This window comes from Hipposideros armiger, unplaced genomic scaffold (assembly GCF_001890085.2).
Source record: "Hipposideros armiger isolate ML-2016 unplaced genomic scaffold, ASM189008v1 scaffold_497, whole genome shotgun sequence".
Lineage (NCBI taxonomy): Eukaryota > Metazoa > Chordata > Mammalia > Chiroptera > Hipposideridae > Hipposideros > Hipposideros armiger.
In genome coordinates, this window is record NW_017731847.1 from 275,637 (window position 1) to 288,071 (window position 12,435).

The 12,435-nt window shown below is 38.5% G+C and overlaps 1 protein-coding gene across 1 annotated transcript in view; it reads right to left on the reverse strand.

Moving 5' to 3' along the window:
• SRPK1 (SRSF protein kinase 1) overlaps positions 1-12,435 on the reverse strand; it is a 65,981-nt gene that overhangs the window by 17,111 nt on the left and 36,435 nt on the right. Inside the window, 4 exon segments of the mRNA XM_019667476.1 lie at positions 7,657-7,757; positions 8,133-8,552; positions 8,930-9,143; positions 9,577-9,602. Of these exon segments, the coding sequence (XP_019523021.1) occupies positions 7,657-7,757; positions 8,133-8,552; positions 8,930-9,143; positions 9,577-9,602 (761 nt within the window).

Here is a 12,435-nt window from a genome sequence, read left to right on the forward strand (position 1 = left end):
GGTGCCAACTTGGGCCAGTGAAGCAACGTCCTCCACAACTAGACTGAAGAACAAAAGGACAGCAACTTGTCTGTTCCCCTTCCCTCAATTCCCCAGCGCTGTTCCCATCCCTCAATTCTCCAATAAAAATCTTAAAAAATAAATAAATAAAAAAGAAAAAGTGACGACATATTTTTTCTATGTCTTTCATTGCAAAAATGTGTCATGACTTTTCCGACGACCCAATATATGGACAACTAATTTACGACAAAGGAACCAAGAATAAACAATGGAGAAAAAAAATCTCTTCAATAAATGGTGTTGGGAAAGCCACATGGAAAAGAATAAAACTAGACCACTCTTACACCATACACAAAATTTAACTCAAAATTGAGTAAAGACTTGAATGTAAGACCTGAAACCATAAAGTACACAGGAGAACACAAGCATTAAGCTCCTAGACATCAGTCTTAGGGATGTTTTTGTGGATTTGACTCTAATGGCAAGGGAAACAACACCAAACAAAAGGGACTATATCAAACTAAAAAGCTTGTTTCCGTTCAGCAAAGGAAACTATCAACAAAACAAAAAGGCAACCAACCAGAAGAAATTTGTGAATGATATTTCTGATAAGGGTTTAATATCCAAAATATATGAAGAACACATACAACTCAATAACAACAAAAGAAACAACCCAATTAAAAAATGGGCAGAGGATCTGAATAGATATTTTCCCCAGGAAGATGCATAGATGGCTAACAGACACATGAAAAGATGTTCAACATCATTAATTATTAGGAAAATGCAAATTAAAACTATAGTGAGAGATTGCTTAGTACCTATTAAAATGGCTATTATCAAAAAGAAATAACCAATGTTGGACTGGATGTAGAGAAAAGAGAACCCCTTGTACACTGTGGGAATATCAATTAGTGCAGCCACTATGCAAAACAGTATGGAAATTTCTCAAAAAATTAACAGAATGACCATATGATCCAGCTATTCAATATCTGGGTATTTAACTGAAAAAAATATGAAAACACTAATTTAAAAAAATGTGTGCACCCCTATGTTCATAGCAGCATTATTTAAAATAGCCAAGATATGGAAACAATCTAAGTGCCCACTGACTAATCAATGGATAAAGAAGATGTGGTGTACACACACACACACACACACACACACACACACACACACACTGGAATACTACTCAGCCATAAGAAAAGAAGAAACATTGCCATTTATGACAACATAGGTGGACCTTGAGGGTATTATACTAAGTGGAATTAGTCCAACAAAGGGACAAAAATCATGATTTCACTTATATGTGGAATCCAAAACACACACAAAGAAACAAACAAGGAAAGCAAAGCAAAAAACCTCACAGCTATGAAAAACAAATTGGTGGGTACCACCAGAGAAGGGAAGTGGGGGGAAGGTGTAATGGATAAAGGGGGTCAAATGTATGGTGACAGATGGAAACTAGACTTCTGGTGGCAAGCATGCCATATAAATGGTATACAGATACCAAATTATAATGTTGTACACCTGAAACTTATATAATATTATAAACCAATGTTACCTTAATTAAAAGAAAAGAATTCTTGCCTTCATTCTCCTCTGTGCCCTTGGGCCCTTCCAAAAAAATCAAACATGAATCTTGAGGAAACAGAGACCACGTTAAGCACCCCAAGGATGCAAACAGCAAAGCAAGGGGTTTCTTTAACACATAAATTGTATGGCGGGGGGGGGGGGGAGGAAAATCTCTATAGTAAAGGCAGTTTAAGAGATACAGTACCCAAATCTGCATTCATGGGTTTTATTTGGACCCAGTTTCAAACAAACATAATTAAAACAATGTTTGAGATTAACTGGCAAAACTGACTGAATATTTGATATTAGTGAATTGTTAACTTTAGGTGTAACAATAGTATCACAGTTACCTAAAATCATCTTTCAGAAAGCCATATTTACAAATGAAAATAAAACGCCTGGGATATACTTCAAATAATTTGGAGTGGGTGACAGGGCAGGGCGGGCATATAGCTGAAAATAAATTGGCAATGAGTTGATAATTGCTGGGTGACACTAGTATAATGATACAGGAGTTAATGTTATTGTATTCTCTCTACTTTTGTATAGGTATGCAGTTTTCCATAATAAAAAATACAGAAAAAAGCTTAGAATGAGTCATATACAGGAAACGAAATTCAGATAATACTATAACATGTACAAGAAAGTGTGGAAGATGACTCCCTAATCCTACTGAAATTGAAAACCAAGGAATGGCTTTTGTGAAGAGAGAAAATTAAGTAGAGAAAGTTTTAGGTAGAAAACCAATATTGACCAGAGTTCCACAGGATCCAAACTGGAAAAGTTTGACCAAAGAAAGTAAAAAGTCCTCTAGGTAAAGCAAAGACCACAAGTAAAGGCACAGAAGTTTGCTAGAACCAGACAGCAACATGCTGCGTTCAAGAGTTTAGATTTTACCTGGCAGACAAGAGAGCATCGCTACATGTTAGTGAGTAGGTGCGTGTGTTCTAAGGCTGATGTGACATCTGAGAACATGGTTCCAGTAACCTTCTGGTTGGTGGCCTGATTTAGGCTTAGTAATGAAAATCCAAACAATGGTTGTGGAAATAGGAGAGGGAAGAGTTAAATCCAAGGACATTCACAGAAAGAAAAAGCAGAATTTAAATGTTCAATGGCTAGATGTGGGAGACAGTAGAGAGAGCCAAAAGCAACTCTGTGGCAGAGGCCCATAGGGTTGGCTGCGTGTTGACAAAAACAAAGAAGAGACTTAAGGGGGAAGTGGTTTTACAGGAAAACAATGGGTTCAGATACTGAGTGAGAAGTGGAAATGTAGTGCAGGTGATAGATATTTTTAGAAAAATGGACATGTTGTTCAAGGGAGTTGTCTTTATTCATTATGCCTTGTTACTGCCTTATAAAGATGCTAAATGAGGTCAAGATTTAGCAAAAGTACAGAAGGTGAGTTGGATACATACACACAACCACTGACTCATGAAACTCCATTTTAGTAGAGAATCCAGTTTCAATTTTTAAAGCATAAACTGAAAAACAGAGTGGCAGAGATGTCAGAGCAATAAAATTTAGGAGTTGAAAAGGGAAGCAGAGAGATCATTGGTAAATGTCTTCGTGGGTCCAAGAAAGCTGAATAAGCCACTGGTGAAAGCTGAGAAGCAATGTGATGGATACCATGGCACTCCTTCCCGCAAGGCTCAGGATTTGGTGGTATTAGGTATCTCTGGGAATAAGGGTGAGGGTGGGGTTAACACAGAAAGACTGCTTTGAAACATCTTTTCAAGAAACAGACCTCCAGAACACAGGGCATGTTGCAGTCTAACAGGCCTTCCCCTGGCTCGCAGGCCACTTGGAGGTTTTCTCTGCAGTATAACATGGTTTCTGGAGGATGCTCTGCACATTGCGCAGAGAGTGCCATTCTGAAAACAGGGAAATTAAGTGACTGCGTAATTTTATGGTGAACCCCCCGTGTTCTTGCTTAACTCAACTCCCAGGACACTAGTAGCCAGGCATTTACCTCTCTGGGTAGGAGATCTGAGGAAGACTGAGAGAGAACCTGCACAGGAAGCCTAACATTCAAATAATGAGATTTCAGAGCTAGAGAATAGAGACCAAAGAGGAGAAGAGAATTTAAAAAGAAAAAAATAATAAACAAAAAACAAAAAAAATGAGGAAAGAGTCAAAGCCAAAGAACCAGTTTCAATATTGAGTCCTTAGCATACATAATGGATAAAAATAGCCCCAATGAGGCACAGTGCCGTGAAATGATGGTCCCAGTGACTTCCACAGGGGAAAGGCTTCATGCAAAGGATCAAGAATCAGAATGGCAATGGTCTTCAGCAGCAACAAGACAGGAAACTAGAAGACAATGGAGTAATGACAAATGTTCTGAGGGAAAATGATTTTCAACCTAGAATTTTACACATAGCCGACTGACTGTAAAAGCAGAATGAAAATGTTATCAGACATGCAAGGTTCCCCTCTGCCTGCCCAATCTCACACACCTTTCTAAAGTTGTACGTACTTACAAACACACACACACACACAAACAAAAGCCCTACGAAAACAACCAAGAAAGAAGATCAGAGAGACAGAGAATGGGATATAAAGAGAGAGTAAATAATAATCACCAAGATGATAGTGAAAGGATATCCCAAATGGCAGAAATACAGCAGGCCTACAGGGCAATCCAACTGGTAAACCCAGATTAGCAGACTCCAGATTCAAGAAAGAGCTCTTTAGGAAAGAGAAGTTGAAAGAATGCCCAAGGTACTTGTCTGTATTAAAGTATTTACACCACTGGGTGAAAGTGTGGTGTTGAATTAAGTGGCAAGTGTACAAAGATGGCCAAGCAAATGAAATTGTTAGGAAGAGGGATTATAATATGTGCTCAGTGCAGCTGAGGACAGCATTTGAGTCCTAATAATGGAAACATGGAATGGTTACCTAACCAAAATCAGTACTAAATTGGGAAGACTGGGGACAGTACAGTGGTGGTAGTTAAGCCCTACTTTTCAGGAGGACGAAATAATATCTAAAATGGAAAAAAAGAACTGGCAGCAATACACCCAAGTTGTTACTAATGATATGAAGGTAAATACTATTATGTGGAGAATGAAAAATTGGCAAAGGGAGGGGATAATTTTTTTTTTTAAAGATTTTGATTGGGGAATTGGGGGAGGGGAACAGCGCTGGTGAATCGGGGGAAGAGGAACGGACAAGTTGCTGTCCTTTTTGTTCTTCAGTCTAGTTGTGGAGGACGTTGCTTCACAGGCCCAAGTTGGCATCATCATTGTGCTCTTCCCGGGAGAGGCAGATCAGTCGCCGGCTTCTGGACAGCCACTCACGGCAGCTGCTGGCCGCTCCCGCTGGCTGTTAACTGCTCACGCTGGCTGTTGGCTACACACAATAGTCCATGGCAACCCACTGCAGCAGGGGCTGCAGCCTAACATCACTGGTGACTCAGGGCAGCCCAGCTCCAGGTTGAGCTGTTGTTCAGCATCTTAGCTGTAGAGGGCAGTGTCACTGGCCCTCGTATATAGGATCCGAACCGGGGCCCTCTGGCGTCCCAAGCCAGCTCTTAACCAACGTGCCACTCGGCCGGCCCGAAGGGATACATTTTTGAATCAAAATCTATGTAACAGTCTCTAAACTATATACGTGCATAACTGATGAGCAACAGTATATTTTTAAAAATCAAGCTATTTGGAAATCACTTATGTGGAGGAAAATGGGACTCTGTAATCAATCTGACAAGTTTAGTGACTGTAAGTAACCTCACAGGGTGACCTGATCATAAATTCCTAACTGGGCAGGTCATGGTGGGTAGTCATGTCCCAGGCCTATAACTTTTTAGTAAAAGGTTCCTCTTTGCCTTAAGCCAGCCCTGTCCATGGTTTCTGTGCATGTAGGTCAGCATACCTTTGAAATAAGCTGTGACTACCCTCAAGAGAACACATAATCTTTGTTAACTATCCTGTAATCCAATTCCCTCCTTGCTTTCTCCCACCTTCATGTAAACTTCCTTATGTTTCCTCCTTAATTACCCCTGGAGAAAAGTGCTAAACTGTCATTCTGTGAAGTACTGGAGATCTTGCTCCCTGGCAGTGTTGTCAGTTTGGCTCAAATAAACTCTCATAAAAAGTCTCTACAGCTTTGGGCATTTCTTACAGCAACACATAAAACTGCATTATTGAATAACAGATGCTGCTATGCTGCAGACATCAACAAGATGTGTGATTTGACCGGGGTCCAGCACAGCAAGACACCATATCTAGTTTACCACTGAGTCCTACTGCCTAGGTCAGACTGTGTGCCAATTATTTTGCTGAATGAATGGATGAAAAGAATGTAAAGTCATTTTGGTGCAGACACGCATGTAACAGTTGAAGAAAAGAGAGGTTAATTCTGTTGTAGCAAAAGTGACAGGGAAGATTACATCAGAATAAAGAAAAGTGCCCAATGGGAAGGAAAAGCGTGGCCCAAACACAAAGGGAGGAAGCTTGAAATATGATGTGGGCAGAAAACTGACAAACGTGATGTTGTACCACGTGGTATTTGTTACAGAACCCATGTTTCTCTACAAATTCATTTACTTATTTACTGAGTATCTCCTATGTATCAGGCACTGTTCTACATATCATAGAAACATCAGTGAACAACAATAACAAAATCTCTGTTGTGATAGAACATATGTTCCAGGGGGAGTGATATTAAGCAAATAAATATATAGCACCAGGTTGTAACAAAGTGCTGTGGAGAAAAATAATTTGAGGGGGGAGAGGAAGAGAGAAAACACATGAATGTAATGAAGGTGTATCTGGGGGGAGAGTGGTGGTATAATTATGTTAGGTGTTCAGGGCAAGATCTCCCTGCTAAGATGAATCTGAATAGGACTTGAAGAAAATAGGGACTGAACTGTACAGTGTCTTGGGAGGAGAGTTCCAGGCAAAAGTAAGTTTTGCGTTTGGTGGTGTGTGGGGACATTCATCCTGAAGGAAGCCACTGCACGGTTTTGGGACTATCTGACTTGATTTACTTAAAAGGATGGCTCTGTCAGCTCTGCTGACAACAGTCTGTAGAGGCAGGGGCAGAAGAGGGAGAGAGAGCGAGGCTGCTGTCGTCACCCAGATGAGAACGTGTGGTGGCCTGGGCCAAACAGGGGCAAGGCGAAGGAATTCTAATTGCTGGGAAAGCTTGTCCACCTTCCTATCAACCTGTGCTAAGCTCTGACTTCATTTTTCCTAAAAGGTTATCACAATATTCTAGAATTAATACTGGAAGTGATATCCTTCTTGGGTATGAATCATTAGGTAAAGAATATCATATGGGTATAAACGTAAGACCTATTAAAGAAGACTATCAACAGCTTACAGTTTTTGCCTCAACATTCTTCTGTTTACAAAGCACATGGCTCTTTGAGTAGATTTGCACATTTATGTGCAAATCATTCTATTACAGATTTAAAATAAAGTACATTAAAATAATGCAAGAAACCCCCCATTCTTAACTCGGTAAACAACAGCATTAATATGACACTATACATCAAAAACCCCCTTTAAAAAAAAAAAGCACCCGACTTTTGACTTAGTGATTTCGTATCTAAGATAGGTTCTAAGGACAACTACACAAAGATTCATGAGCTGAGATGCTCATCAATAAGAGCTATCAAAAATGTGTGAAGGTTATACTATATTAGGGAATAATAAATAACCAACTGAATTTCATAAAAACTTTTTGGTTGACAAAGAAAAGTGTCCAATATATTAAGTGAATTAAAAGGTTACTTACAATCAAAAAGTTAGATGCCAATTTTGAAAATAAGGGCGAAAGTATAACCACAGGCACTGAGAGGATGAAAGTGAATGAGGATATAGATGAAACAAGACTGGGTGACAGGTATGGGCGTGGGAAGGATTGTTTCATTATACCATTTGCTCTACTTTTGTAAATACTCGTATATTCGAACTTTTGCGTGATAAAAGGTTAAAAGAAAAAGTGAAAATATTCACTAAAATGCTAACTGGCAATCTGGGTATAGAACTGAAGATGCTTTCTTTCAGCACAACTAAGTCCAAATTCTCATTCACTCCTAGTCACTCAAAACAAAGCACTGAGACAAGTTTAACTTACCACCCAACAGGCATTTCCAAGATCAGCAATCTTCACTTGGAGCTTTTCTGCATTTTTTGGCTCAAGGGGATTAATAAGAAAATTTCCAGCAGTGGATTTTCCTATAGACAACAAGCATCATCAGTAAGACTGCTCAATGGAGCACAGAAATACCCAAAGCTAATAAAACTCTCTGAGATAACACACCAGGCCCCCAACTGGCAACCTACAATAACTTTTCCAATATAAAAGGAGCACAGCAACACCTTAAGTTTCCAGAATTAAAACCGTTGCCTTCATAACAACAGGTGAAATGCTGTGCACCCATTACATGACCAAAAAAATTCAAAGGTAGCTACTACAGATTCACACATTGAAGGTAACATGGACACCTACCATAAAGCTGAATTTACAAAAACGATGGTGCTTTTAGTCTAGAAATTCATGTCTATATTATGCAGGGATGGAGTACTGGGGAAGTATGTCTACACTGGTACCTTTGTTGTCCAGTGGTCCATTCTGTTCTTGGTCTTGCTCATCTTCACAGGGTATCTCTGCCCGAATGCTTTCTTGAAGCTGACTGAGGTCCTGCTCACTGAATGACTGGTCTACATTTGATGCAGACTGGCACATCATGGTATCTGACACCTCAGAGGTTACAGGTGTACAAGAGTCTGTTTCTTGAGATGTGCTGCTATCTCCATTTTGGGAGCTTAGGAAATTAGTTTCCTGCTTCAAATTTTGGACATCACAGTCATTAGCATTATGTAGGTCCTCTTTAAGCCTCAATGTTTCTTTATTACTGTCCTCAGTATAATTAATGATTTCAATTACTCCATTGCAATTAATTTCTGCTTCACCACCCTCTACACCACGTTCCGTAAGTGTTTGATCCTGGTCAACGGTACTTGACTCTTCTAAGGAACAAACAGACAAAAAGGATGGATGTGTATGCGTGTGACTGAAAAAAACAGAAATATCTCTCAAGATTACAACATTTCCTAGAACTTATACATAGTGACATAAAAACATGACTGGACATCTAAAACCTATTTATGGAAGGACAAAGTTCTTCCTTATCCAACTGCTAAATGAGGTCTATGTTGCATTTCCTGAGAGAAGTTAGAAATTACATTTGAATAACACCTGCCTAACATTTATGACAAGTTCTATATTCTTATTGGATAAGGACACCCCCAGAGATGTGTCGTATGCATGAAACCACTATATATTATATAACAATAATAATGTTAAAGTTTGCTATAAAGTAACTTTTGTGATGCTCTATTTATACCAAGTTTTTCTTGGGTCATTTTATTAGGTGGGTTCTCTTTCAAGGGTCTTTCAACAGGACTCTCTGATTCTTCTTGCTTGTTTGGTCTTTTTTGCCCAGGGCCCGACTCTTTCTCCATTTCCTCAATTTCCTGCATTCGCTTCTCTAGTAATTCTGCCTGGCGCTTCTGCTTCTTCTTCAATTTCTTCTTCTTATTCTTTGACATTTTGTCAGCCTGGGCGGAGATTACAAACAGATAAAGCCTTCAGGTGGCTAATCCATTACCCCCAGTTGGAGATAACTGTTAACTTTAATTACTTCCTAATTAAATTTCACTCTTTCCCTAACACAGCACTTAAGTTTTTCATTAACTTAAAAAATACATATACTTTTATGAAATCAAATAAAAATAAAATTAACAACAAATCTTGGTCCTCTGAGCAGTTTGTGGGGCCTGGTGTACTCTCAGACACACTCAAATTTATAAATGTCTCACCAGTACAAACTTGCTGAAAATGCATGGGAATTGACTGGAGAAAATCACAGAAGTGCAGGAATATTTTTTTCTTTGGTTTTCAAATTCTAAACAAACTGTGATCATCCATAACAGAAGAACCCCTGCCCACTGCCCATAGATCAGAATTGAATACAAAAACATCTATACTTACTGGTTTGGGCTGGGGCGCAGTACTGACTGAAAAGAAAAGAAAACCAAGTAAGAATTCTTGCATTCAGCAGGCAATATAAGCTACGGCTCATACAAGACACCCCACCATAGTGAAAAATCTTTCATACAGTTTATATTGTAGAGACAACTACATAAGCAACTTTGGTAGAAGCAATGCTGAGAAAGAACAAATAATGTATACACAAAAGCTGACAAACTTAAAATAAGTTTAAATAAATTCTTCAGATAGCATCAATATATGCAGAGCAAAGGCCTCAATTCTGATTTCCTTTATTAATGCTGCTAAAATCCCATTCCACTATTAATGCTGTTAAAATCCCATGTGTTGCTTAAAATAAAATATGGTAGCAACAACCTCCTCATGCCCACCCAGGACTCCCATCTCGATTCTTCTCCTTAACACTTAACAGTTTTAAAAGGAGAGTGGTACCAAGAGCTATAGTAATTTGTTAATACAGCGTGTCATGAATATACAGAAGGTGCCAAAAAAAGTATACACATTTTAAGAAAGGAAAAAACTATTAAAATTGTCATACTCAATATATACTGATAACAAAAGATGAATACAAGTCACATTTGACTTCTGCAATGACAAGAGGTACTCCAACTGGTTACCATCGGCATAATTTTAATACAGTTTTTTCCTTTTTAAAAATGTGTATACATATTTTTGGCACCCTCTGTATATTAGTTTAGCTTAGATGGGACGTAGAATCTTCCACCTTCCTTAAAACAATTTTTCTTAATTGTCGTAAAAAAACACATAATATCAAATTTCTCTCAACCATTTTTAGTGTTACAGTGTAGTAGTGTTAGCTATATTCACATTGCTGTGTAGCATTTCTAGAACTTTTTCGTTTTGAAAAAACGAACTCTATGCCAATTAAAAACTCCCATTTCCCACTTCTTCAGTTTTCCTTTTTAAAGGAAGACTACGATAACTGATACTTCAACTTGAAGATCAACCAAGTTCCTAAAATATAATTATGCTACTAATATTAAAATTTGTACCTCAAATGGAAAAAAGGAATAATCATCATAGCCAATATTTATTTAATACAGAATACCGTGTGGTATACTACAAACTGCTTTAACATGGAATTTAATCTCCAATGAACTCCCGTGGTAAGAAAAAAATGAAGTCAAGTGACTGCCCAAGGTCATCCAGCCAATGATGGAAGCTACGATTCAAACCAGGTCTGTACACTCCATTGCTTACACTCAGGCTCTTCACAGCAATGTTATCTTGCCCCTACACAGATCACCCTCCCATAAATGAGCATGTATGGTCATGACAATTGGCAAATGCATAAAAAAATGGACATCAAATTACAAGAGAAAGCATTTTAAAACAACGTGGGTCAGTTTTTATACATATAGTTGATCCTTGAACAACACAGGTTTGAACTGAGTGGGTCCACTTACTGGAGGATTCTTTTCAATAAATACTATAAATGTATTTTCCTTATGATTTTCTTAATGTTTTCTTTTCTTTAGCTTACTTTATTATAAGAATATAGTATATAACACATAATGTACAAAATATGTTAATCAACTGTTTATCAGTAAGGCTGTTGGTCAATAGGCTATTAGTGTTTAAGTTTTTGGGGAGTCAGCAAGCCAAACCCAATAAAGACTGATAACATTTCTGAATGTACACTGAAACTTGGAATTAACCTCCAGGTGGCTATTTCTGAGAGAATAGCTGAATAGCCGACTACCAGGTGCCAGCACTGTTGCCCACAACCAGTCCTAAAGAGCAAACATTTCTTCCTTACGGACTGCGCACCGACCCCAGAACTAGCCCCGCTTCATCTTCTCCCACCCCCTTTATCTACAGCTAATGCAAATTATTTCAAATCAGCTTACATCTGTCTTCCCCCAAACTGTTTGCATAAAAGAGCCCCATCAATTCCAGGGCAGTGGACATGCTGTCTTCTCCAAGCAGCCCTGCTGCTGGTGATTTAGACTGCATGCCCCAGGACCTGGTCCTTTTCAGGCGAGCATGTGGCTTAATAAATCCTTTCTTTTAGAACAGCTTTCAGTCATGAAAATTTTTGGGTAACAAAGTGAATTTCTGAATGTGTGGTGGGGTGGGGTGGGGTGTCAGTGCACCTAACTCCTGCATGGCTCATGGTCAACTGTATAACATATCTGTACCTAAAAGACATAATTTTTAGTCTTCTCTTTCCAACATGGAAGCAACACCAAGAAAAAGACATTTGAAGGCTTGGACTATTTCTTACACTTAAGTACTTACTGTATCTTATTGTTAAATGATGAGTGGTGCTTCACTTAACTGCCTGGTAACAATAAAAATAGAAACTTCTCTTTAATTATATGGTGTCAAATGGGTACTAGATTTATCAGGGTGATAGGTGGGAGGGGGTTGGGGGGCAGTATAAAAAAGGTGAAGGCATTAAGAAGTACAAACTGGTAAGTTAAAAATAGTCATGGGCATGTAACGTAAAGCATAGGGAATATAGTCAATGATATGGTAATAACTATGTATAGTGCCAGGTGGATACTAGACCAGTCAGGGGGATCACTTGTTAAATTATATAAATGTCTCACCACTGTGCAGTACACCTGAAATTAATATAAAATAATATTGAGTCAATTGTAATTGAAAAAAGGGGGGAAGGTGAAGGGGAATAAGTACAAACTGCCAGGTATAAAACAAATAAGTCACGGGGATGTAATGTACAGCAAAGGGAATACAGTCTATAATATTGTGATAGTGTGCTATCATGGTGATCACTTCTTTAGGTATATAAATGTTGAGTAACTATAGTGCATACCTGAAACTAATATAATATTGTATGTTAGCTATATATAT